Source organism: Eschrichtius robustus, chromosome 16 (genome assembly GCF_028021215.1).
Source record: "Eschrichtius robustus isolate mEscRob2 chromosome 16, mEscRob2.pri, whole genome shotgun sequence".
In the NCBI taxonomy this organism is placed as follows: domain Eukaryota; kingdom Metazoa; phylum Chordata; class Mammalia; order Artiodactyla; family Eschrichtiidae; genus Eschrichtius; species Eschrichtius robustus.
Genome location: NC_090839.1, coordinates 62,598,326 through 62,625,883, shown reverse-complemented (window position 1 = coordinate 62,625,883; position 27,558 = coordinate 62,598,326). Strand labels below are relative to the sequence as shown.

The window sequence follows — 27,558 nt, the reverse complement described above, 5'->3', positions numbered from 1 at the left end:
GATGGGTACTGCACTGGGTGATTTTATACAGAGAGATCGTTTAATTCTTACAACTTGATGAGGAAGTGCTATCATTGGCAATAGGTTAGTGAGGGGTGAAAAGCTTGGAATCTTTCAGGCAGGCAAACCTGCCTGAAAGATTCATTACCTGTGTGATTCTGAAAAAATCATTCTACCTCTGAGTCTACTTATTCATTTGTAAAATGGGGATAATACTAGTACCAGTTTAGCAAGATTGTTGGGAGTGGGATTAAATGAGATACGACATAGAAAGTGTTGAGCCACATGACTCTTACAAAGTACTCCTGGCATGTTAGCTGGTATAATTATTACCATTGCCATACCCATTGTACAGATGTGGAAACTGAGGCTTGGAAAGGTGAGGTGATTCTTCACAAGGCTACACAATTTGGATTGGTACCTGGGCAGTCTGATCCCGGAAGTTACACTGCTATCCGTTCTGGGGGGAAGAGATTAATGGGGATCAGAAGAGGGTAACAGGAGAGATTCAGCATGGGCAGGACAGTGGGGATGGCACAGGGCAAGAGGTTTGTACATACTCTTTCACAGGGGGCTTGTGCCAAGCCAGCTCTTGGCTATTGAATGGCTATCCCTGTAATTATCTATCTGCTTTCTGAAGTTTAATGTGTAGCCATGTCCTCCTTCTCTACGTAGAGAGCCAGATAAGGCTGCATTTGCTTACAGCTCTGCTCTGTGCTCATGGGTACACGTACGTGGATATAATAATGTCTAACTCATAGTACATAGAGCAGGGGTGTTGGAGCATCCCATCCCAAACACCATCAACTCCCGCATCTAGCATGTTTGACCTCCACCTCTTCACCAATACCAGTTATGCCAAAGAAATGGGATAACTGGTAGTAGGTTGTCTCAGAGATCCTTTTTATTGGGTTCCAACTGTGCCCTTAGCATATGTCCACCTGAGAACTTTCTCCGTTCCTCACGCGCTCAGGGCAAGATGCTGATTCCATCGCCTTTTGCAGTCGTAATGTGAGTCTGGTGACCGGCTTCCTCAGAGGCATCTTTGCTGCATGGGAATTATTACATTTCTTTTGTAAGTAAGCTTGCAACTTTTCAGTCCATCCCAGGAGACACCTGACGGTGCTTGAGGTTGATGACTCTGATTGTCTGGAGAGTGCACTTCCGTGCCGCCTCCTGCTCGTGGATTCTTTATGTTGTTGCCTTTCGGGGTATTTCATGAGGCTCTATGGGCAGCTGTTGAGGCTCACAGGACTTATATATTCTCCTCCTTATCAATAAAGGACACACTAAAGATATCTGGGCCTTGGATGGTGACGTGGTTCCTCAGGATAGTGGGATGATAATGTTGAAAGTTTTTATTTTTCGGACATGACATTCGAGAGCCATATAAAAAAAATACAGCCTTGGATACTGAATTCTCCCCTTTCACTTTGTGTTTACACCAAGGACATTTCTCTTGAGCTTCACTCACACATTCATTCACTCATGCACTCCCTCACCCTCCATCTCCAGACGGGTCATGTGCCAAGGCTTCTGCCAGATTCTGGGGACAGAGAGATGAGGCCAGCAAAATCTCTGCCCTTAAGCAGTTCACTGCCTTGTTGAGGCGTGATTTAAAGTGATTAATCAATCCAAGAAAGTTGGATTTCTCCAAAAGCTACTGTAGGGGAAAAGATAATTATCCCAAGTCTTTAAATGTTACCCCATTTAATTGATTTAATTAGGTAAAATTCATAGAACTGTAATGTTGGAAGGGGCCCAGAAGGCATTTATTCCTGTTTTTTCTCTCTGCCTTCAGGCCATGCTGCACTCAAATTATCCCCCAAACTCCATGCACTTTAGAAAAGGGGGGTGTTTCTAAGAACTATAGCTTTAGCCCTTTCAGATAAAACTTCCTAGTCAGTGAGCATCCACAGGGAAGATTATGCAGACTTGTTGAAAGACTTGACATGCACAGCTACTAAGTATTGTTCTGAAAGACATGAATGGAATCATCCACTCTTCATGTACACACTCACACACACACAAAATGGAATCCCCATATTTGTACAATTGAGGGTGTATTAAATGCACATGGTACATACAGAATGCAGAATGCAAGCACGGCTGCAATATGATAAGGACCCTTTGAGAATTCTTTCAGTTCCCAGAAAAAAATGTATCTCTGCATTTCTCAAATCCTGTTTTGCTATAATACAGAGCCATACTTTCTGTTTAGCTGGCATTTTTGCACCATGCCAGTGGGTCCACGACATGGTTTAAGCGCCTACTCTATGCAGATCTTCAGTGATCCCAGGAAGGCTGTGGTGGTATGTTGGGAAAGGGGCTAGAAGTGGAACCAGAACCTGAGTTTGGATGCTGACTAGCCATGGACCATTCTGAGCCTCATTTTCCCCAACCAACAATACCAACTTCATAGCATCATCACGGGATTTGACGAGTTAAGGAGTGTGCAGGTAGTTTGGAAATGGTGCAACTGTGGGCACCACCCACTTTTGTTTCTAAATGGAAGTTTGTTCTCATGATCAGATCATGACTTGGGGAGATGTTAGGACTATTAGAGACCCTTTAACCCAACACAAGTAGCCATGTCACTTCCCAGTGTAAGAACATTCGGCATCTTGCCCTGATGCTCAGAATAAGGTCTAACATAGCCTCTGAGGCTGTATGTGGTGGGGTTTTTGCCAAGCTCTTCAACATCATCTCACCCCCCTACATCACAGGCCATCATGCATTTACCTCCAGTTCCTGAACAGTCAAGATGTATCTTCAGGGCTTCTCTGACTATACTGTCCACTGGTTTCCCCTCTTCTGTACCTGATATTCCTTCAACACCCCCTCATGCCTCTCTCGGCTCCCAGCCCATAGACGTTGCTCTTCTTCACTTTCCTTCCAGGTCTGTGAAGGCAGAGGCCGTGTCTGTCTGTCTTATAAATCATCATTTCCGCAAGCTCTAACATGTTGTTGCCATGTAATTAGGCGTTCAACAAATATGTATCGATTGAACAGAGAGATGTCCACCTAGCATTTTATCATACTCTATATTACACAGGAATCTAGAGTTCAAGTGACAGAAACTCTCCTAAAATTGGCTTAAGTGCACATGGAACTTGTGCCTTACATAACCAACAGGTCCAGAGTAAATGGCTCCAGGCATGACTGACTCCAGATGCCCCAAGTGTGTCGTCAGGAACCTCCTTCTATTTCCTGATGTTGTTTTATTTCTATCGGCTTCATTTTCCAGTCATGAGCTTGGGGGCCAGATAGAGTTCATTCTGTTGGACCCATCTGAACCCAGAGGGGTGGTGGTGGGATGAAGTAGAGGAAAATGAAGCTGGCAGAATAACAGATGTCCTTCACTGTTCCGGGCTGTGGGCTCCAAGTTCAGGGACCTCGCTCATCCCTGTGTTTCCAGTATCTGTTCCAGAGTCTGGCATACGGTAGGTGCTCAGGAATGTTTGTGAATGAACAGATGTGGGATTTATTTTCCCTCACTTCTAGGAAGGAGCTTCTTTAAGCCAACAAAGACAGTTGGTTGTGCATAAACTGCCTTCGGCCTCATCCTCTGTTTTGCTTTCTTTTTACCTGTTGGCAGGATCCAACGTCTACCTTCTTCCAGTTTGGAGCGTCCATCCAGCAGCAGGCCACCGTCATGCTGAAGATCATGCAGGATTATGACTGGCATGTTTTCTCCCTGGTGACCACCATCTTCCCTGGCTACAGGGACTTCATCAGCTTCATCAAGACCACAGTGGACAACAGCTTTGTGGGCTGGGACATGCAGAACGTGATCACACTGGACACGTCCTTCGAGGATGCAAAGACACAAGTCCAGTTGAAGAAGATCCACTCCTCCGTCATCTTGCTCTACTGTTCCAAAGACGAGGCCGTCCTCATCCTGAGTGAGGCCCGCTCCCTCGGCCTCACCGGGTACGATTTCTTCTGGATCGTCCCCAGCTTGGTCTCAGGGAATACGGAGCTCATCCCCAAAGAGTTTCCATCGGGACTCATTTCCGTCTCCTACGATGACTGGGACTACAGCCTGGAGGCAAGGGTGAGGGACGGCCTGGGCGTCCTGAGCACCGCTGCATCTTCCATGGTGGACAAGTTCTCCTACATCCCCGAGGCCAAGGCCAGCTGCTACGGGCAGATGGAGAAGCCGGAGGCCCCACTGCACACGCTGCACCAGTAAGAGGGGCTCTTTGCTTGTCCCCCGAAGTGGCATCAGAGTTTTGTTGTTGTTGTTTGTTTAAATACTAAAAACGATATGAACTCATTGCTGAAAATGTGCACTGAAAATAGAGAATGTTGTGTGTGTGCCTGTGGGATTTGTTGGTTTGTTCTCCTCTCCCCTCTTCCTCTCGTCTCATCTCCTTTTGTTTTTAGTAACATCATCCTTGGTTTTCTGCAACTTACTTTTTTTACTCAACAACATACCCTGGAAACCTACACTTGAGATCTGTTTGTCTATCTATCTATCTGTCCTCTATCTATAGCTATATCTTAAGTATGTGTGTATATATAGATATATGTATGTATATACATGCCTATCTATATACACATGTATGAATATATGTAGATGTAGGTATACATACATGTGCATGTGAACGTGCACACATATACATAGATATACATATGTATGTGTATGTATAGATACGTATGTATGAATATCTATGTTCTTTGTAAACTGCACATTGCATTCCTCAATAGGGATATACCATGATTTATTTATCCAATCTTCATAATAATAGAAATTTATGTTGTTTCAGATTTTTTTCCATTAGAAACTAAACTGCAGTGATAATCATCCTTACCTGTCTCTTTGTGCACATGTGCAAGTGTTTTTCTAGGGTTGATTCTAAGAAGTAGAGTTTTGTGGTCACGGAACAAGTGCATTTTAAAATTTAAGTGTCTATTGCCAAATTGTCCCACAAAGTAACTATATATTTTATGTTCACACTAGCATTTTGTGAAATCACTCGACTTCCCGCATCCTCACCAACACGTTACATGTTGGGGAAAGTGCCCACACTGGTGCTCCTAGTCTCAGAGTTTGTATCTGAATTTCCTTCCTTCATATGGCCTAATAAGTGTTTTTGTAGGCTGTTGGAAATCTTGGCAAACATCACTTTTAAATCTGCATTGTATTCCATCATATGGCTGTATCATAATTTAGTTAACTACTCCCATCTTGGTGGACATTTAAGTTAAATTTTATGTTTCCGAGAAGTGTCATTGTTCTTTGTGGGCCATCATTCTGGCTCAGCTGTTGAGATTTAGAATGATCACTCCTACACCCATGTTGCATGTGTTTGCCTGATGTTCGCTGATTTAATCCATGCTCATTCTTCAGATAATGAGCAGTGTAGCACCATGATTAAGGGACTGGGCTGTGGAGTTGGACTTGTTAGGGTTCAAACCTTGTCTTGTCCACTTTCCATGTGACTTGGACAATCATTTTACCTTTCTGGGCCTCAGTTGTTCATTGCAAAATGGTGGGGTGTTTTTGTTTTTGTTTCTTCTTTTTTTGTAATTTTTATTTATTTCTGGCTGCTTTGGGTTTTCGTTGCTGCGTGCAGGCTTTCTCTGGTCGCGGCCAGCGGGGACTACTCTTTGTTGCGGTGCGCAGGCTTCTCATTGCAGTGGCTTCTCCCGTTGTGGAGCACGGGCTCTAGGCATGTGGGCTCAGTAGTTGTGGCACGTGGGCTCAGTAGTTGTGGCTTACGGGCTTAGTTGCTCTGCGTCATGTGGGATCTTCCTGGACCAGGGATCGCCTAGGCGGTGGTTCTCTCACTTCAACGTGCATGAGAGTCACTGGGAGGGCTTGATAAAACAAGACTGCTGGGCCCCATGCTCAGAGTTGCTAATTCAGTAGCTCTGGAGTGGGCTCTAAGATTTTGCAATTCTAGCAAGTTCCTGGGTGATGCCGATGTTGCTGGTCTGGGGAACATGCATTGAGAACCAATGTTCTAGGGGTTGTCCTGAGTATGAAATGAGGTGATGCATGAAAAGTGCCGCTTGGCATGGGTGCCTAGCACCTGGCAATTATTTAATGACTGTCAGAGTGAGCAGTGAAGTTGTTTTGGTCATCAGAAATTATAGTCAGCAGACCAGGTGAGTTTATTATCAGTAGAATAACATGTCACTCTAAAATGTCTCTGGAAGGTTTTAGGACTCTGAATCTACTACAGTTCAGGGATAATCTCTGGTCTGCGGCTAGTGGGGGGTGGGTGTGGGGGTGTGTGTGTGTGTGTGTGTGTGTGTGTGTGTGTGTGTGTGTGTGATGGAGGAGGTTTAAAGATTTTTACCTGAAATTGACATTTATCTGAAAAATGAACTCTTAGGTTAGGAAATCATGGTCCTTTGAAATTTTCCCTTCCTCTCTCCTCTTTCCCTCTCTAATGATCTTGTTTCTACGTTGCTACTTTCAGCATTTTTAATAATTGTCCAGGTATCAGGAAGGAACTCGGATAAATTGGTATGAGTCACGGGAGTGTCTTACGAGGCAGGATTGCTGCCAGCCCAAAGACAAGGGCTGCACTAATGAATTCTTACTTCCCATAATAAGTGCCCTGCAGCTGGAATATTCGTATAATTCTGATGGAAACATAACTCAATTGTAGGGCAATTGAAATATAATATATACAAGAAGAGGAATTTGAGAAGGATAATTGGCAAGACATTCAGATCTCTTTCCTGTGACCACCCTGAATTCCACTCCTTAAAAAAAAAAATCCTACTGCTGTGAAATCCTGGTGTGCTATTTCCAGGAGTTACGCTTTGAATGCAGCAATGTTGTAGGTGGTATTGCAGCCCCAGAGAAGTAATGCATTAAGCGTGGTAAGCCATCATCCACCGCCTGGTGTTAATGAAACATCTCTCCACCCTTGGAGCACTGGTGGCGCTCAGCCACAGTGTGTAGGGCTCAACCAGTGTGTGGGTTCCTCGCCACGCTTCCCCACTAGCACAGGGTTCCTTAAGCCCACCCAGGAAAGAGTGGGACCTTGCGAAGCAAGACAAGGACCAGGAGCTGGAGAAAGCCCCAAGAAGGCAGTTTTTAAGAGAAAAGGATTAAGGGCACTATATCTCTATCCTCCATCCATCACTCCTTTTATCCAGCGAACCCTGTGCTAGCCTCTGGAATCATACATGAATTAACATATAACTTCTCAAAGAATGTACAGTCTGATGAAGACGGGGGAAATTCGTCTAAAGACAAACTCAGGTAACAAGGACTTTTTTTAACATAGAAGAAAAAAGAATAGTACAAAAAGTAGAGTCTAGCAAGAGGGAGGAGATATGGGGATATATGTATACGTATAGCTGATTCACTTTGTTATAAAGCAGAAACCAGCACACCATTGTAAAGCATTTATACTCCGATAAAGATGTTAAAAAAAAAAAATACAGAGTCTGATGAAACACCCACCCCCATACTCACCCCAGAGAACAAAGTGAACATGTCATATTTGTTTCAAATTTTTAAAAGAAATAAAACATTACTGATAATGTAGAAGTCCTGATTATACCTCTCCCCAGCCCCACTCTTCTCCCTTTCTCTCCTTGAGAGAGAAAAACACCACAGTGAATTTGGTATGTATCTAAATCCGTGTGCATGTTTTGTACTTTTGATACAGATACAGTGCGACCTTAGACCCAATGGGTAGTTCTTTTTAATATCATAAGTGGTATCTAATGTGCTGGAATTTCCTTTACCTCAACCTATGGCTCAAGCATGATCTATGAGGACACATATAAAACTAGTGTATTCATCTTAGTTGCTTTTTTGTATTCTGTTGTATGTGTTCTATCTTTTATTTAATCACCCCCCTTTGATGGACATTTAGGTTGTTGACAGTAAGGAATCTTCAGTCCGGGTAGCTGAAGGCAGAGAACACATGTGTCTGCAACCTGATTCGGACCCATCAGCTTGAGTTAGGAGTTCTCACTTAAAGCTTTAAAAAGTTACATTTTCAGCTGGTTTAAAAAGTCTCATTTTGGGCTTCCCTGGTGGCGCAGTGGTTGAGAATCTGCCTGCCGATGCAGGGGACACGGGTTCGAGCCCTGGTCTGGGAACATCCCACATGCCGCGGAGCAGCTGGGCCCGTGAGCCACAATTACTGAGCCTGCGCGTCTGGAGCCTGTGCTCCGCAACAAGAGAGGCCGCGGTGGTGAGAGGCCCGCGCACCGCGATGAAGAGCGGCCCCCGCTCGCCGCAACTAGAGAAAGCCCTCGCACAGAAACGAAGACCCAACACAGCCATAAATAAATATATAAAAAAAAAAAAAAAAAAGTCTCATTTTGCAAAGCATCTGTAAACAGATAGGTCTCATCACTCCCACTCTGCAGTAGGGAGGATGCAAATAGCTTCAGAAGAGGTTCAGATGAAGTCACACCTGATGGTTTCATGGTGAGTTGCTGAGGGATCGGGGGTCCTGCTTTGACTGGTTGAGTTCTACATCTTGGGGCTAACTAGGTGTGTCCCTCAGTGGCCCTCATGGATGTTACTTGTAATCTTACACACAGAGTTTGTATAGTTAAAATATTGTCACAGTGGTTTACTGCTCACAGTGATGGACCAGGTACAAAGGGTCTGCTTGCCGGGTTAATGATCCTACCATGGACCTGTGTCTGTTCTTGTTTCAGAAAAAAAAAAGTGGGGAAAAGGGGAAATGTTCTTTATGTTTAATATTCTGGTTTTACAGAAGGCACTTTGAAAAGAGCAGTCAGCGTTTTCCAAAGTTCAAAAATAGCTCAGCCATGTTATGTAACCGCCTCCTTGCTACTGCTGAGTTATTAAACATCTGTTCCTTCACCAAGCACAGAGCACATCACTGGCAACTCCTGGATCTGTGAAGGTAAACCATTACCTGTTTTGTTGGCATGGAACCTAGGCTGCTCTGTCCAGTTCTGTCCCAAGAACGTCTCCGGTTCACTAGCGGATGGGGCCCCTCCGGAGGCATCACGACATCATGGTTAAGAGTGTGGGTACTTGGGAGTTCCCTGGCCGTGCAGTGGTTAGCACTACGTGCTGTCGCTGCTGAGGGCCCGGGTTTGATCCCTGGTCAGGGAACTAAGATGCCACAAGCCGTGGGGTGCAGCCCAAAAAAAATTTGATGAAAAAAAAGTGTGGGCACTGGAGACAGGCTGCCTTGTTTGAATCCCTGATCTGAACTCTCCTAGTTCCAAGACTTTGGGCAAGTCACTTGATTCCTCCAAGTCTGCTCCCTCAGATGTAACATGGGGATAAGAAAACTGTTGTCCTGTAGGCTAGAGCCTGGCATATGGAAAGCAATTTATAAATGGTTCCCATTGTTGATAAAATGTGTGTGCACATTTGTGTGATTCCTCTTCCACTTTTACATTTATTAAGGAGGAGGTCATAGAAGGGAGAAGGTGGATGTTTTTAAGACCTAAACGCTCTTGCCAAAGGATTAGCTTGGGAGCAGCGTGGCTAGTGGGAAGAAGGGTAGAGAAAAGAGTGGAGAAAAGTTCACAGGCTGAGTGCCAGCTTGGTTTTGAATTAGCCACATACTTACCAAGTATAAGTTACTAACCACTCCGAACTCAGGCTTTTTTTCTAAACTGCCCGTGTGTGTGTGTGTGTGTGTGCGTGTGTGTGTGTGTGTGAGCGAGAGAGAGAGAGAGAGAGAGAAAGAGAGTCATTTCTTCATACTGTAGGAGAATTAATTGAAAGTATATGTGTCTTATCACTGTGCCTGGCATGTAGTAGGCATTACACAAACAACTGTGAAGTCATTATTCTTTTTTTTTTTTTTTAAAGGCCTTAAAGATTTTTATTTATTTATTTATTTTTGGCTGTGTTAGGTCTTCGTTTCTGCGCGAGGGCTTTCTCCAGTTGCGGCGAGCGGGGGCCACTCTTCATCGCGGTGCGCGGGCCTCTCACTGTCGCGGCCTCTCCCGTTGCAGAACACAGGCTCCAGACGCGCAGGCTCAGTAGCTGTGGCTCACGGGCCTAGCCGCTCCGCGGCATGTGGGATCCTCCCAGACCAGGGCTCGAACCCGTGTCCCCTGCATTGGCAGGCAGATTCTCAACCACTGCGCCACCAGGGAAGCCCGAAGTCATTATTCTTATGATGATGATTATCATCATTATTATTACTTTATACCTGTTATACTGCAAGCTGTACACAGACAGGGAAGTGAGAGATGGAGGTATATTTCAGTCTTGTTTGTTACCGATTGAATTGTGACTCTGTGTCCTGTGGCTCAGCTCCCCTTTCAGTTGTGGAGGAGGATGTAGAAGTCACTGCGCTAGAAGTCAAACAGAAGCGCTCAGGTAGATCTACAGCCCCAACCAGGGGAAAAAGGACATCTTCTTCGGGAGAGCTATGAATTAGTATTAAAGGGAAGTTATTTGGTTTTAATTGATGGTACCTGGCTTGACCATTCATGTGTTCTACATTAACTTCTTGATTTATAAAGTCCGGCTTCTGCTTTAAGAAGCAACAGCATTGTAAATTATCACCCTGACAGGAAGGGAAATGGAAGGAAGATAGATAAGTGAGAGAGAATTTAATTCATATCCAATTTACATTGATACTTTTTTCAATCTTCCTTTCTGAAATATCCATAGGAAAATTTCCTGGTTCAATGACCCATTAAGAGACTGATCTGAACCTGGTTGGCATATTTTTATTTGATAATCAGAATTATCACTTGGTTTCTTTTTTAATGCCAATAAAGAAGCCTGCTCAGTTATAATTCTCTGAGTTATAATTTCCCTGGGTGAATGTGATAACTCTTTGCACATATTTATCTGTGGGGTCAGCATATGCTCGACAAACATTTCTGGCGATGACACCAGGTACCCAGGAGACCAAGCCATACTCTGGGCCTGTGCTGTAAATCTGACTGGGAGTCTGGACTCAGGAAAGGGGGAGAAGACTGAGTCTCAAAGAGATATGTAGTGAGAGAATCCAGCGGCCTGTACCAAATTAAGAACCCAAAGCGTATTCCACAAGGCTATGTGACTTTGTGGAATGTGGTTTTGGATAGTGCTTTGTTCAAACCCTCTCATTATCTGGGTTATCCTGGGCAAGTTACTTAACTTCTTTGAGCCTCCATTTCCTTGATTATATACAGAGATAATTCCAACCATACAGGATTATGGTGACACTTGAATGCACATAATATACTTAACCAAGCATCTAGGATGTAGTTGGCACCCTGCAGATGTTAATTCTCCCCCTTCCCTTGTCCAGATGCACAGCTTGATCTGACACCTCTTGTGTCCTGATGGACCCACGAGAGGTGGGCTGTGCTCCCTGGGTGTTCAGCCTGAGAGTGAAGTCAACAGCCTCTCTTCAGCATCATCTCTGTCTGTGGCATCTCTCCTGGAACACCACCGTCTCTTTTTTGGCTGGAAGTCAAGAGCACCGTATGCCAACCCTGCGATGCAAGTCAATCATTTCCAATTGGCATCCAATGAATAGCTCGACAAATGGTGGAAACCCAATGCTGGCAACTTGAAAGGGTCAGAAATTGTCCGTGCCTTTACCTTGAAGGAAAGGTGGTTTGGGTTGTTTTGGGGTCACACATAAAGCATAAATATTGTTCAAATTTGCCTTAGGCCAGATGCAAATCTTTGGATTTTGGAACCAGCATGCCAACAAAAATATGTATTGATCTTTTTCCTCCAGGGTTGAATACTAGGGAAGCTTTCATTTTGAAAACTTGTTAATTTGGTGATATATACTAATGATTTGCTGCAGCTTTCTTCTGTGAAAGGATTATGCAAAGAAAAGCACCATCTTCACTACTCTGGTGCCTGCTAACAGAGAGTATATTGGGAGCAAGGGGTCTTAATGTGTAAGCACAGGGACCAGTTAGGAGATTAAGACCTAAATCTGTGTAAGGCTATAGATTCAGAGAGAAGTGGGTGGGCTTATGCATGTTTTGGAAGTAAAATTAACAAAACGTGATGGATGGATATGAAATGATAGAAGAGATTCAATAATACTTCTTCACTTGTACAGCTGAATAGATGGCGGTACCTTGCACAAAATTGGAGAAGAAACAAATTGGGGGAGAGCGAGACAGGAACAGCATCTAATTTCAAGCATGTTCAGTTGAACATACTTTGTAGACATCCAAGTGGAAATCTCATGTAGGCAATTGGAGAAAAGAGTCTGAGTTCAGGCTGAAAATCTAACACACAGGTTTTGAGCTTACTGATGCCAGTTAAAACCTCAGGATTGGGTGAGATCACCTAGCGGAGAATGAAGACTCAGAAGAGTGACCAGGTTCCAACCTTAAGGAACTTCGACGTTAATTGGTAAATAGTCCCTGAGGGGAAGGAGAATACTGGAGAAGACGAGTTGGGCTGTGAATTTCGGCTGCCTTTTCCCCCTTGGAGACTCTCTATTCCCAGCCTTGATTTTGTTGTGGAGCCTGGTGGGTGTCTGTACAATGTCTGTTACATGCTAGACATCGTGACAGGGGCTATGGACCTTCCAAAGATCTATAATCTACAAGCATTGTTAATCTATCTGGGCTTAGTGCAACCTAGGAGAGTTAAATAATCTGACCAGAAGTTTCTTTTTAATTAATTAATTTATTTATGGCTGTGTTGGGTCTTCGTTTCTGTGCGAGGGCTTTCTCTAGTTGTGGCAAGCGGGGGCCACTCTTCATCGCGGTGCGCGGGCCTCTCACTATCGCGGCCTCTCTTGTTGCGGAGCACAGGCTCCAGACGCGCAGGCTCAGTAGCTGTGGCTCACGGGCCTAGTTGCTCCGCGGCATGTGGGATCTTCCCAGACCAGGGCTCGAACCCGCGTCCCCTGCATTAGCAGGCAGACTCTCAACCACTGCGCCACCAGGGAAGCCCTGACCAGAAGTTTTAACCAATATGTGGAAGAAGTAAAATTTTATCGCATGACGAAGTGCCAAGCAAATCATCAGAGCAGTGAATGCTTTGAGTTAAAGGAAACCAATACCATACTGGGCTGGATCCATGACATAGGTGGCGAGCCAAGCTTTGGGTCTGAAGAGATGAGGAGGTCATACTCAGGAAGGGGGAAAATACCTCTGATTTTGTCTCATTCTTGACATGATCTGGAAAACATCTGATGCCGCACAGAAGTTAAAAATCCTTTCCACCACAAGGGAGGAGCATGTGGCAGAGTGTGAAGGGCCAGTTCATTTATAAGCTGTCCTTTGTTTGCTTTCCTGGAAGGGTGTCTGTCTATGCCCCTCCTCCTCGTATGTAGGACAGAAGCCCTCCTTGTCATTCCTTCCAGGTGGGAGCTAGACAGCTAGAACGGGCCTCTCCACCTGTTCGTTGCCTTTGTCCTCTTGCTTTCCTGCTCCCCGCTTCTCCTGCCTCCGTGTGGATGCTGCCTGCCTGCAGGTGTGACTGAGCCCCTGTGCAGGCTCCTGGTGCCTCAAAGCCTGGCATGGATCCCAGGGACGGAGGAGTCGCTGTCAGCTTGGTGTTGCTAGCTGGGTTCTGCGCGGGCAGGGGAGGCCAGCCACATGTCTACACAGGCCCCGAAGTTTGGTGAATGGACTGGCTGATCTGCTGATGTCTGGTTTACCCTTGGCCAGATCCCCGTAGCCAGCTCCTGAGGGTTTGCATCGTCTGATTAAATCCTATCCGAACACAAGGAATAAACATATATCACTGTTTCCTGCACAGTGGAGGACAGCTGTCCTGAGACACGTGCTCATTTCCTTTTCATTTCCATGCCTGTTAATAAAAGGAAGTTTCAACAATTTAATTAATACATCATTACGTGTTGGGAGGGAAGGGAAACTTCAAGTTTCATAAGTTACATTATGGAAGCATATATATATATAGAGAGAGAGAGAGAGAGAGAAGTATAGTTGATTCACGATGTGTTAGTTTCTGGTGTACAGCAAAGTGATTCTGTTTTATACATGTAATATATATATAAAATACATATATTCTTTTTCAGATTCTTTTCCATTATAGCTTATTACAAGATATTGAATATAGTTCCCTGTGCTATACAGTGGACCTTGTTGTTTAATTTGCAGCAACATTGGATGGACCTAGAAATTATTATAGTAAGTGAAGTAAGTCAGAGAAAGACAAATATCATATGATATCACTTATATGTGGAATCTAAAAAAGTGATACAAATGAAACTATTTACACAACAAATAGATCCACAGACATAGAAAACTTATGGTTTCCAAAGGGGAGAGGGGAGGAGGTATAAGTTGGAATCATATATATTTTAAAATCGGATGTAATGGAAATGTTAAAATACTCTAATGGTACAACCTACCATGTATTAAGTCCCTCCTATGTGCCAGTCACTTTAAATACATTATCTTTTATCCTTAGGTAAGAGTTAGGATGTTTTTGTTGCAGGTAATAATCACCTAAATTCAGTTACGTGATTGAGTTATTTGATTGGAATTCTAGAGACAGGGTGGACTTCAGATGCAGTATGCTCAAGGTTCTGGTTCTTTCCCCTGTGATCTCTTGACTCTGCTCTTTTTTTTTTTCAAGATGAATTAATGTCAGAATAATTTATTTAAAATCCATATGCAATCACACAGCTAAACTTCCATAATTATCTCTTCTGGGATAATAATAAAGAATTTGTCCAGTTAAACTCTTCCCTTTGGTAGTTTAGAATCTAACATCCTCTTATTGGATGCTTAGGTAATTAAATGACAGCTTCAAATATAAGATCTTATCATAAACATATTTAAATTTGGTTTCAATTTAATGAAATGCAAACGTGTAATTTGGGATTCGGATGAAATGCAAACATTTGTAATTTGGGATTTAGGACAATTCAACTCACGGAAATATTTTTTAAAAACTTCACACTCTGTATTTTATTATGTGAAAAATTAAACAATTTATCACAACATACAATACTTTAAAAGTGTTTCATGCCTACAGAATACTAGAGGTTAGTAAGAATCCTCTTCCTACATAAGGAGACCTCTAAAATGGCTTTATATTTTTCTACTTAGGATATGAACTTGACTCTGCCCTTTGAGGAGTATAGTCCTTGTTCTCAAACTGCTTCCTTCATGACCTTAAGTTTGCTGTCAGCAACACCTCAGATGACTTCTTTGTTCGTGGCCAAATTAGGTCATGTGCCCATCTTTGGGCCAATAATAGCCATTTTGAAAATGCCATGTACTGACCGGCTTAATTCTGGACAGCTGACCCAATCCCTGAGAAGGCAAATAGGATTAAGTTACACCAAACCAGACCTACTCTTAGAACTGAGATGGGGTAAGCTTCCATTCCTCCAAGTCCCATGGATTCTTATAGGAAACATGAAGTCTCAACAAATGTGATTTCTATTAAGAATGAGGAAGAGGGAAGTGGATGCTGGATAGATTACCAGAAGGTCAATTATAAATCATAACTCATATTACAGGTGAGGAAATCGGGGACTAGAGAAGTTACATAACTTGACCAAAGCCACACAGCTAATACAAAATAAAGCCAGACTTCAAATCCAGTTTTGTTTGGATCTAAACTCCACTACACTACTTTAAAAACTTGCAAGTTGACTTGAAGTTGTGGTATTTCTTTTTTGACTTGAATGTTTTTACTGTTTTCAGAAGTTGAATAAATCCCAACATTTAAAACTTGTAAGATTTCACAAAAAATTATATGTTTAGCTAATCATGAAAAATATGAAAAGCTGATAATGATAATCTGACATTCCTGTCTGGAAGTCTTAAAAGTTGGGGCTCTAGATGTTGGGTCCAAACCTTCACTCTTCAGGGAGAAGCTGGAAGTTGTAAGTTCCCTCCTGATTGTATATTGCTGTGCTGGGGGTAGAGTATATGGCGAGAATGTGTCTCAGCCTTTCCTACACATTTGGATGTGGGTATTTTGTTGTTCACTTGATGTGTAGCTCGCTCAGCTAGTTTCTGGATTTCTTTCAGAAAGAATTGCTTCATAACTGTAGATTCAGTGTACCCATGGGAGGAAGTGAGTTTGAGAGCGTCCTATGCTGCCATCTTGTACCAGAACCTTCCTCCTACCTGGGGATGGTCAACTGGACATGGGAAATGACCTTTAGATCAAGAAGGGCCTGCCCAATTCACCTTAGTCCCCACCTGGACTACTTATTCATATTACCTCCATAGTCTCTTTCAGTGTTGTATTTTATCATAAGATGTGTATTTATTACTTTTATCATAATCATCATTATTTATAAGCATTGCCAAAACAAGACCTTGATGAACCTTAAGACTGGTAGATATTCAAATGAGTGATGACAGGAAGTTTCGATATCTCACGTACAAGGATCACCTCTGGGACTAAGTGGTCTTTTTTGATGGCCCTAGATCATAAACCTACTTCTCTGTTCAACTTACAGGTGAGAATTTGAGTTGTTTGTGCCAAGTGGCTTGCCCAAAGGCAAGAACTGATTGAATTACCTAAGGAGAGTTCCCACTCATCAGGTTGGATTACTTTGTAGATGTTCCTCTAAAACTAGAAGAAAACATTTGTTCTGGTAGGGGGTGGGGGTAGGTGTCCAGCTTTTCTACAATATCCTGAAATTTGTCAAATAAACAGCAAACGAGGGAGTCTGATGGAACCCACGCTACTTGTGAAGGATCGTTGCTGAAAATGTCAGTGTATCATCTAAACCTCGTGAAGTCTATGGTTCGAATCTGATTTTTCTTTTCTATGGCTCAGATTCATAAAATATATTATTAGTTGTAACAAATTATTTTCAACTGGTGTTATAACATTAAAATGTACATTACTTCTCTATGCTTTATTACAGATGAGGAAAGTGAGGCCTGGAAGACACAGGGTTCATTTTTCATTAATGAGAGACTGGCTAATGGCAAAGACACGCTAAGCCTAAGTTTTCTTTGTCCCAGACCCAGATGTGTTGCTCTACTGAATCAGTCCTCTTTCCTTCTAGGTCCTCTGTGATTAATGATAATAATGTGGTGATGAGGATGAGGATGATGATGATGGTGACAGTGAACTCCAGGGACCTTGTCCATTTTATCTGTGTACACCAGTACCCAGCATAGTGTAGACACTTAAAATACGTGTTGAATGAGTGAATCATATAATTGCTAACACAGCGCTTGCTCTGATACAAGAGTTTTTACACATTATCTGGTATTCTCACAGCTCCGTTTTTGCTAGAGAAAAAAAAATCTCAGAGAGAAGATTGACTTTTCCAGTGTCACTTAATGGTAGAATCAGGATCAAGATTGCCTCTCTGACTTTAGCATCTGATCCTCTGATTCTCTGGCCTCTCAGGGAAAGAGGACATCCTAGGTGTGCTTTCATGAGTCCCTAGAGGTCTTCCATTGCCGTAAAGTGCGTACAAAGATCCTCCCGTTGTGGGCGGGAGTCATTTTGCTTTTCTTAGAAATTAATTTATCACAAAAATGTGATGCATGGGATTTCATTTTATAAACCACACAACCTTCCTGAAAGTGTTAATAATATCCTCACCATCAATATCAGTTATTATTATTGTCGTTATCATAGAGATTGATATTTGGCATTGCCAAGAATAAAGCAAGTGGAGAACAACGGGGAGAAGCTGATCTTTCTTGGGAGAATTTTTATGAGAATAGTCAAAAGCTCAATTGCAGAGTCATCAACTCTCTTTAAATTAGTTCTAGAATGAGTCCCTTCAGATTTTGTGCCTCCCTGAGGAATGCCAGTAAATATTAATTGGATGCAAAGAACTGAGCAAAAATGTCAGCAAGGGAATCTCAGTAATTCTGACTAGGCAGAAGGAAGGAAGTAAAAGGTAGAAAGGGAGAGGGAAGCCAATATTTAATTTTGACACTGGGTGCATGCCAGGTCATAATGGGATTATCTGCCTTGATTTTTTTTTTAAATAATCTTATTTGTAATAGGATCCAATTTATTAAAATAAATTTATTTATTTTTGGCTGCATTGGGTCTTTGTTGCTGGGCACAGGCTTTCTCTAGTTGCGTCGAGCGGGCGCTACTCTTAGTTGCGGTGCGTGGGCTTCTCATTGCGGAGCGTGGGCTCTAGGCGCATGGGCTCAGTAGTTGTGGCTCGTGGGTTCTAGAGCGCAGGCTCAGTAGTTGTGGCACACCAGCTTAGTAGCTCTGCAGCATGTGGGATCTTCCTGGATGACCAGGGCTTGAACCCGTGTCCCCTGCATTGGCAGGCGGATTCTTTTTTTTTGTTTTGGAAAGCAAAAGGGTTTTTCTTAACATCTTTATTGGAGTATAATTGCTTTACAATGGTGTGTTAGTTTCTGCTTTATAACAAAGTGAATCAGTTATACATATACATATACCCCCATATCTCCTCCCTCTTGCGTCTCCCTCCCTCCCACCCTCCCTATCCCACCCCTCTAGGTGGTCACAAAGCACTGAGCTGATCTCCCTGTGCTATGCAGCTGCTTCCCACTAGCTATCTATTTTACATTTGGTAGTATATATAAGTCCATGCCACTCTCTCACTTTGTCCCAGCTTACCCTTCCCCCTCCCTGTGTCCTCAAGTCCATTCTCTACGTCTGTGTCTTTATTCCTGTCCTGCCCCTAGGTTCTTCAGAACCTTTTTTTTTTTTTTTAGATTCCATATATATGTGTTAGCGTACAGTATTTGTTTTTCTCTTTCTGACTTACTTCACTCTGTATGACAGACTCTAGGTCCATCCACCTCACTACAAATAACTCAATTTTGTTTCTTTTTATGGCTGAGTAATATTCCATTGTATATATGTGCCACGTCTTCTTTATCTATTCATCTGTCGATGAACACTTAGGTTGCTTCCATGTCCTGGCTGTTGTAAATAGAGTTGCAATGAACATTGTGGTACCTGACTCTTTTTGAATTTTGGTTTTCTCAGGGTATATGACCAGGAGTGGGATTGCTGGGTCATATGGTAGTTCTATTTTTAGTTTTTTAAGGAACCTCCATACTGTTCTCCATAGTGGCTGTATCAATTTACATTCCCACCAACAGTGCAAGAGGGTTCCCTTTTCTCCACACCCTCTCCAGCATTTATTGTTTGCAGATTTTTTGGTGATGGCCAGTCTGACCGGTGTGAGGTGATACCTCATTGTAGTTTTGATTTGCATTTCTCTAATGATTAGTGATGCTGAGCATTCTTTCATGTGTTTGTTGGCAATCTGTATATCTCCTTTGGAGAAATGTCTATTTAGGCCTTCTGCCCATTTTTGGATTGGGTTGTTTGTTTTTTTAATATTGAGCTGCATGAGCTGGCAGGCGGATTCTTAACCACTTCGCCACCGGGGAAGCCCTGCCTTGATTTTTTTTAAATGTTCTATTCACATATATGCAGGAAGGCTAAACCATTGGCAAACATCTTCCGCTCAGTATAGGAGATGGGGAGGAAGCCATCATGCATGCCTCTAAACCATTTACAGATCTTGAGTTTAATAAATCTTCTGCTTTCAAAGCAGAGCATTTCTTAAATAGACTCTGAGCACTGAACATAGGACTGGGAGAAAGTGTTTGTCTTCAGCCAAGTAGGTGAAAACAAAACAAAAGAAAACAAAGAGAATAAAAACAATCCCCTGGCATCAGTTACCCATGTTCATCTACTGATTGCCTGGATCTCATTCTTTCATTTTTTCATTCATTCATTCATGCATACATGCATTTGTTTTCATTCATTTACCCTTTCATGTATGCAACACTTAATATCTGTCTCAGTCCCACAGTATGTGTGTCATACAGCGTCATACAGTGATGAACAAAACAGGCAAAGGCTCCCCACCTAAATCTCCTATTCTAGAGGGGAGACCAAAAATGAGTGAATAAACACGTAATATCAAGTTGGTATTGACACGAGATGGGAAGAAAAATAAGGTAGGGTAAGGGGATAGAGGTAGACCCAGTTCTGTAAGATCTTAGGCCATGGTGAAGGTTTCGGGTTTTGTTTCAAGCATTATGGGAAGCCATTGGAGAGTTTTAGCAGGGGAGCGAGGTAGATGGCTGCAGTGACCCCTGAGCTTGCACAGGTTATATCTGGAGCCTCATTTGCTTTTTCTTTGCCCTGTGCCATTTCATTTCCTATTACTAACAGGCTTTGCTTAGTGTGGAGCATAGGTGATTTCTCAGATTCCTTTCCTCTCTTCCCCCGTTATGAAGGCTGTGGTGGGTGAGTCCTATTTGGCCACAGCCAATTTTAAAAAAATCCCATCCATCTCATTATAGCAGTTGGTTCTGGAATGGACATGTGATCTAAGTTGGTCTAACAGAGAGAACTTTAGGACTATTTGTTGTATGGTCATTGTTCAGATGTGAGGCCTGGAATTTCTGCTGCCGGTTTTTTACCATGGAAGAAATCAGGCTGAGAATAATGGTGACTCATACATGGGCCTGAACTAGAGAAGTATGGTATGGAGAACAAGCCAGAGCCATGATCAAAGCGTACGTGAAGTCCACCCTATCACTGATCTTTTCAGATATTAACCACCAGACTTCCTTAGTGGTTTAAGTTGGTTCAAGTTGGCTTCTGCTAATTACAACCAAAAGAACTTTGATGAATATGCATATTTGGCAGCTAATCCGTAATATTAAGCTAAATAGTTGATGCATTATACCCTTTAATGTGGTTGCCTTTCTAAAGCTGAATTTGACCAACAAGGGGATATTATAAATAAAAATCTTAGGAAGATTGTTTTACCCAGACAACTATGACTCTTTACTTCCATACAGAAAACTCCTTGATGGGCATAATTTGTGCTTGGTATATGTTTGTAGTCTTTGGAGGATTCCAGTCTGATAAATCCCACAGAATTTGGAATCAAATTCTAGATTTTTCTGCCACTTATTAGCTGTGGAACACTGAAGAAGTAACTAAGTCCATCTAGACCTCATTTTCGTTATCTGTAAAATGGAGATAATGCTGGTTCCCACTCAGAGTGGGGAGTCTGTAAGAATTAAATAAAGCATGGAAAGCATTTGGCTCAATGTATGGTACATTTTAGTTCTTGTATAATAATACAATTCTCAGAATGACCAAGAAAGTGGAACAAAAATGCCACCTAGATGGCAGGATTGCTCTGCATATAATAATGAAGTGAGTTTCATTATTCTAACTCCCTGGGGCTTTTGAAAGAAAAACAGATTTTTAAAAATTTAGAAAGGCATTCTTATTAACTAATAGACCGGGGGGGAGCAGTCCTTAGAGAGGAAATGAGAGGGAGGCAGTGGTGAAATTGTGGAATAGAATGCATTAGTATTGCTGCTGACTTGCTCCTAAACAGTAAATAGACACAGAGAGCCACATAACCATGTCTTTCTAGAGGATTTTTTTTTTTTTTAATATAAGAAGAACTTGAGTCCTACATAAGAGTGAGATGTTACCATATTTTATATAATCTAAGACTCCAACAATTATAAAAGATCTTTATTTTAAAAAGGATAAAATGCAAAAGTTGGGCCTCTTAAAACTGATGCAGAAGAGTAACGGTGCCTGCCACTTCCAGTGCTCTAACTACTTACAAGGCAGGTGAGATCCTCATATTACGTATGAGAAAATGGGGACTCTGGAAAGTTAAGTGACATTTCAAAGTCATATCATTAATGGGCAAGAGTCACAGTTGCATTTGTCCATTCATTTGAAGCATTTATCTAGTGTTCAGTGTCAATCCCTGCAGGGGATACACCAATAAATACAGGAGTGTGGTCCCAGTCTTCATGAGGTTGCAGTCTAATAGGGAGTGTAGACAAAAATGAGAAGGGAATCAAATAAATAAAATGATTACACTTTATTATGGCTGCTGAGAAGGAAAGATAGTAGGCACTGAGATGGAAAGCATCAAGGTTGGCAGGAGCACCTCTGTAAACAGCGTGGAGAGAGCATGCGTCTCGTGGAGGATGAAGAACTAGACATGCAAAGGGCCAGCGGAAGTCATGCCAGGCAAAGGCATGAACAGAGTGTGCCAAGCCCCTGAGATGGGATGAAGTTTATATGGAAATGAGAAAAAAATGGTATCCTGGTGGACTCAGTTTCAGGTCTTTCTGACCACTAGGTCACACCACCCCTGAAGAACAGGCCATTGAGGATTCGAAGGGCAAGGAAGACCATGGAGTAGTGGCTGTCCAAGGGATGCTGACCACCTCCTCACATCAATGACTTAATCCTCCAGAAGAGAATCCTTTCGAACGTTATCTGACCAACCCCATCCCTGTCCTGTTAAAGCTGGAGGAGATATTTGAAGAGCTTCCATACGAGACGTGGGGGAGGGAGAACCACCTTCATGATATTGCAAAAGGGACGCTGATGGAAGAAGAGCTGGGGGTGGACAATGCTTGTTGACTTGAGCCATGCCCTGGTCAGAGTTGCGTCACGGGCCGGCTCTCCCTGGAACACTAGGTGTCTCTGTTAATCCACATAGCGGAAGGCACATTGCTCTTGTCCTGCTATGGCAGCAGCTCTTAAAGTTGTGCCTTTTTGTCCTGAATGGCTTCACCTTAGAACCTTCCTTTCCACCAGGAGGTGATGAAAATAAGGGAAGGATGAGAGAAACCTCCGTTTACAAATGCCTGCAAATCTAGGGTGCATGAAGTGCTCCCACTCTCAGCCTCTTTGTTCCCATGAGAAGTTGGGTGGCACTTTAACGTAACATTCCATTTTTCTTTTTCCAAGGACTTGCCATGAAGCTTTGGTCTCTGTGGGAGGATTTATGGCTAATAGGACCATCATTTTGCTTGGTTCCCCTTCAACATGGACATAATGAATAGTTTTTACAATAGTATTGTATAGACGTTTTTAGATTCAAACACAAAATGTCCTTTAATCCTCATAACAATCCTATGAGTCACGTGAGATTATTCTCATTTAACAGATAAGGATAATAAAGCTCATAGAGGTGATGTGATATAATCAAATCACACAAAGCCATTGACCTAATTCTTATGCCTCCCAGATCCAGAAGATAAAGGTAGCTGAGGATTAGAAGATGTGATGCTCTTCTACCTTTCTCAATCTCAGGGAGGAAGTGAAGATGTTGATTAATAACTAGTTCTCCAACAATTAGCATTTATCGAGTGCCTGGAGCATGCCTGGCACACTGTGCTAGGTTCTTTCTGTTTATCAACCAATTTAACCCTCACAACAACTTCATGGAGTAGGTGCTGTTATTATCTCCATTTAGCAGATGAGGAAGTTGAGGCTCAAAGAGGTGAAGTAACCACTTACCCCAGTTTACCTAACCAGAAGGTTGCAGGGAGAGTCCACAAACCCTAGCAGTTTAACTCCAAATCCAGTACTTGTCATCACCACTTAAGTTGCCTCTAGTGATGACATACTTCTGTTTTAAAGGAGTCACACAAATTTGTCGCATTGAGCACACTTCTGCTGTGACTCTTGGTAAAAAAAAAAAAAAAAAGTAAAAGTTTTAGGAACAGGATGCCATTATGCTGTCTCTTACCACATAGGCAAAGACAAGCAAGTAATTGGAGCAGTTGCCTTGATAAATAATCAGACTGTAAAGCTGCCATCATAGAAAAATTTGTTCATGTGTATTTTCTACTTTAATCAGAATGTTTGGATGGTTGCCTGGGCCCATGCCATTCTTCCTAAGGAAGGGTGTTGCTGTTATTAAGGATAGTAGACTCCGTTCCAGCTTCCCAATTTGGATGTGTTTCTTAACCAGTTGATTCCTATTTTCCTGACTCGTGTTTTGCTGTCAGTTTCAGCTTCTTCCACTGGCCTTATTAAGAATTCTGCATAGTCAATAGGATGCAAATAAATGGAAACATATGCACCTCCCTGCATGTGGGAAATGCCGCTGTTGGTTGTCCTGCTGCTTAGCTGCCTTTGCAGTGTGATGCTTCAGCTTCCAATTGAGGCTCTGCATCTTTGGGGGCTGATCTGACTGCTACCGACAGATCCAGGTGATGGAGCTAATACGGCATTCACGGCAAGTTCAGTTCACAGGCCCCTCCCTCAGCTTTGGATCTGAAAGCCCCTTAGGCTCCAGTTCCTTTCACTCTGGGCCCACTTATACATCTTCAGTGAACCTGACTTCTGTGCCACAGCTGATCGTATGCGCTGGAGCTGGTTGCTGAGCTTGTAGGTGGCGAAAAGGTTCTACTGTGGTTTACCATGGTGGGGACGGGGTTAGACTGTGCTGCTCAGAAGCCAGGTCTGATATTGAAGGCAGGTGCAGACCTGTCAGCCACACAGCTGGGTGAGTTAGCTCTAGTAGACAGTGTTGGACAATTCTGTTGTCTGAAATAGAAACCAGTATGGTGGCAGGCTGTCCATTTGCCAAATGGTGCCCCTGCTGGGCTGGTTTAAGTCTGCCTTTCTTGTTGGTGCATCTGCTGGGTTTGGCTGCCAGCATGTTGGAAACTGGCAGTTCTGTAAAGTTTTATTTTCTTTCTAGGTGTTTCTGTCAAGGAGAGAAATACTAAAATTTGCCATTTTTAAATGATGATTTGGCATTTTTGATTCCTGGCTCTACTTCAACTGGAAGAAATTAATCTCTGTTATTATGTTAATATTGGAAGTGCATTATCTTTTGGACTAAGAACGATTTTCTACTTTTCTTACAAATCATAGATTCTCAGGAGCCTCTGTTCTAAATTGTTTCCACACACTTGGTTCCAATGCCCCCACAGAATGGATTTTTGTAATTTTTTTCCTTTCTTCTTTTCTTTTGAAAATCAGCTGCAAGTAGAAAGGACCCCAGTGGATGAAATACAGTAGCCCTCCCAGAGAGGAGATGGAGAAAATGTTTTCTCAAACTTCAAGCCCACACCGATGTGATGGGCCTTCTGCAGGTTCAGCAGGCTTTGAGGCCTGAGATGGGAAATGCAAACGTAACCTCTTAGTTAAAGGCAAAGCTAAAACAAAGGAGCTCTTACCAAAGAGCGTTTCTATGAGTGAAGTGCAAATGAAGCGTAGAATAGAGCTCCTTTATGGGATATGAGACCGAGTTTCTGAAACGTGTGAACACTCTCTTGACTGATGGTATTAGCTGCTTCGTTGGGGTATGAAATGCAGTGACTTACGTTCAGCACGCAGCACTGTGCCTGGCACATGTTGAACTCCCAGTTTAATACCATCATTAATAATTCCCAGGTAGAGGGGAAACATGAAACTGGTTTCGATTACTTCTTTGACTTGAAATACAGGATTGCCTACCTCATTGTAGCGAATGCCTATCAATCTTTACATAAAGCTTCCTGGGATAGGATCTCCTTCTGAACATATTCTGAAAATCCCACATTCTGTCTGGAGAAAAGAGAGAAGAATCTACAGGTGTGCTTTTGAATGGAAAGGAGTCTTTGTGTCTGATATACATGAGCAATGGCTGAAGAATCCCCCGAAGGGACTTTCAAGGGAGACACAATACTTGTCTTCAGAGTTTTAAAGTTTTTTTAGTCTCCTTTGCTTACAGTGGAGAATTAGAGCCAGCAGGTTGAAGTTCCAAGGACATAATTCTGGTTCAGTGGAAGGAAGTCTTTGCTAAACACTTAGTTGGAGCTGTCGGTGAAAGGGACCCTCCTAGGAAGTGGGGAGGTAGCACTCAGACATTGGGACCCGCCCAACAGTTGGGCAGCTGTCTGTCAGGAAGGGGTTCGGCAGTGTGCTGGGGTCAAGTGTGAAGGCAGGCAGTTCTGTCAGTTTAGATAAATTACCTTAAAACCCTTCTATGTGGAGACCGTTTGGATCCGTTGATTTCTTTGCCTTAGAATGTTCCACCCACTTGTGCTGAATGTTCCACCCACAGCCATTGCTGCCCTGTAGGTGTGGAATTCAGTAGCCTTTGCCCCTTGGCTCAGATTCCCCCTTTAATTGTGCCTGTTAATACCAGTGATAACTAATATTTATTCTTCAGTTACTATGTTTCAGGATCTGCACGAAGTGCTTTGTGTGCATTGCCCTTTAAGACGCCATATGAGATGAGTATTATTTTAATTGAGGTGTGATTGACGTATTACATTGTATTAGTTTCAGGTGTACAACGAAAGGATCCGATGTTTGTATATATTGCAAAATGATCACCATAATAAGTCTAGTTAGTATCTGTCACCATACATAGTTATGAAATTTTTCTTCTTGTGACGAGAATGTTTAGGATTTACCTCTTAGCAACTTTCAAGTATGCAGTACAGTGTTGTTAACTATAGTCATTGTGCTGTACATTACATCCTCATAACTTATTTATCTTATCACTGGAAATTTGTACCTGTTGACCCCTTCACCCATTTTGCCCACTACCCACCGCATGCCTCTGACAACTACCAATCTGTTCTCTGTATCTATGGGCTTGGTTTTCTTTAGGTTACACGTGTAAGTGAGATCATACGATATTTGTCTTTCTCTGTGTGGCTTAATTCACTTAGCATAATACCCCAAGGGCCATCCATATTGTCACAAATGGTAGAATTTCCTTCTTTTTTATGACTGAATAATATTCCATTGTGCATGTGTGTTGTGTGTGTTTAAATTTCACATTTAAAAAAATCCATTCATCTGTAGATGGACACTTAGGTTGTTTCCATGTCTTGGCTATTGTGAATAATGCTGCAAAGAACATGGGAGTGCCGATACCTCGTCCAGATCCTTTTTCCTTAGGATTTAACCCAGAAGTGGGATTGTTGTACCAATTTACATTCCCATCAACAGTGCACCAGGGTTCCCTTTTCTCCACATCATTGCCAACACTTGTTATCTCTTGCCCTTTTGTCTTTTTGATAATAGCCATTCTAACAGGTATACGGTGATATCTCTTTGTGGTTTTGATTTGCATTTCCCTGATGATTAGTGATGTTGAGCATCTTTTCATGTACCTGTTGACCCTTTGTCTTCTTTGGAAAAACATCTATTCAAGTCCTTTGCCCATTTACAAATCAGATTATTAGTCTTTTTGCTATTGAGCTGTGTGAGTTTCTTATTTTTTTTGATATTAACCCCTTATCTGGTACATAGTTTTCAGAGATTTTTCTCCCATTCCATAGGTTGCCTCTTCATTTTGTTGATCTTTTTTTGTTGTTGTTGCTGTGAAGAAGCTTTCTGTTTGATGCAGTCCCACTTATTTATTCTTGTGCTTTTGGTGTCTAGGCTGACCTTTCTGCCAGAGTGATTGTAGAAATGATTCTTGGATAGAAGCTTAGATCTAAAAAACTCTGGGATCTCTGATAAACCTCATATCCCAATTCAGTCTACTTATTGTATCTTTTGAATTAGCTCAGTCTCTATTCAGCCAACTACTTATTTTCTTTGTTACTTTTTTAAAGCCAGTTTTTTATCATGTTAAAATACATATAACATAAGATTGATCGTTTTAAACTGTACAATTCAGTGGTAAAAAGTACATTCACAGTGTTGTTCAAACATCACTACTATCTAGTTCCAGATAGTGGTTCCACAGATAACTAGTTCCTCTATCTTTTTCATTACCCCAAACAATTCCTCTCCTAGTTATATACCCCAAAGAATTAAAAACGATATTCAAACAAAAACTCGTACACGAATGTCGATAGCACCACTATTCACGATAACCAAAAGGTGTAAACAAATGTCCCTCAACAGATGAATGGATAAGCTTAATCTGTATATCCATAGAATGGAATAATATT

At 42.3% G+C, this 27,558-nt stretch overlaps 1 protein-coding gene across 2 annotated transcripts in view; it reads left to right on the top strand.

Moving 5' to 3' along the window:
- The window catches only part of GRIN2A (glutamate ionotropic receptor NMDA type subunit 2A), a 365,558-nt gene that overhangs the window by 204,266 nt on the left and 133,734 nt on the right, over window positions 1–27,558 (top strand). For both annotated transcript variants that reach the window (XM_068566045.1, XM_068566046.1), the window contains exon 2: window positions 3,599–4,191. In XM_068566045.1, coding sequence (XP_068422146.1) covers window positions 3,599–4,191 — 593 coding nt within the window. The remainder of the gene's footprint in view (window positions 1–3,598; window positions 4,192–27,558) is intronic.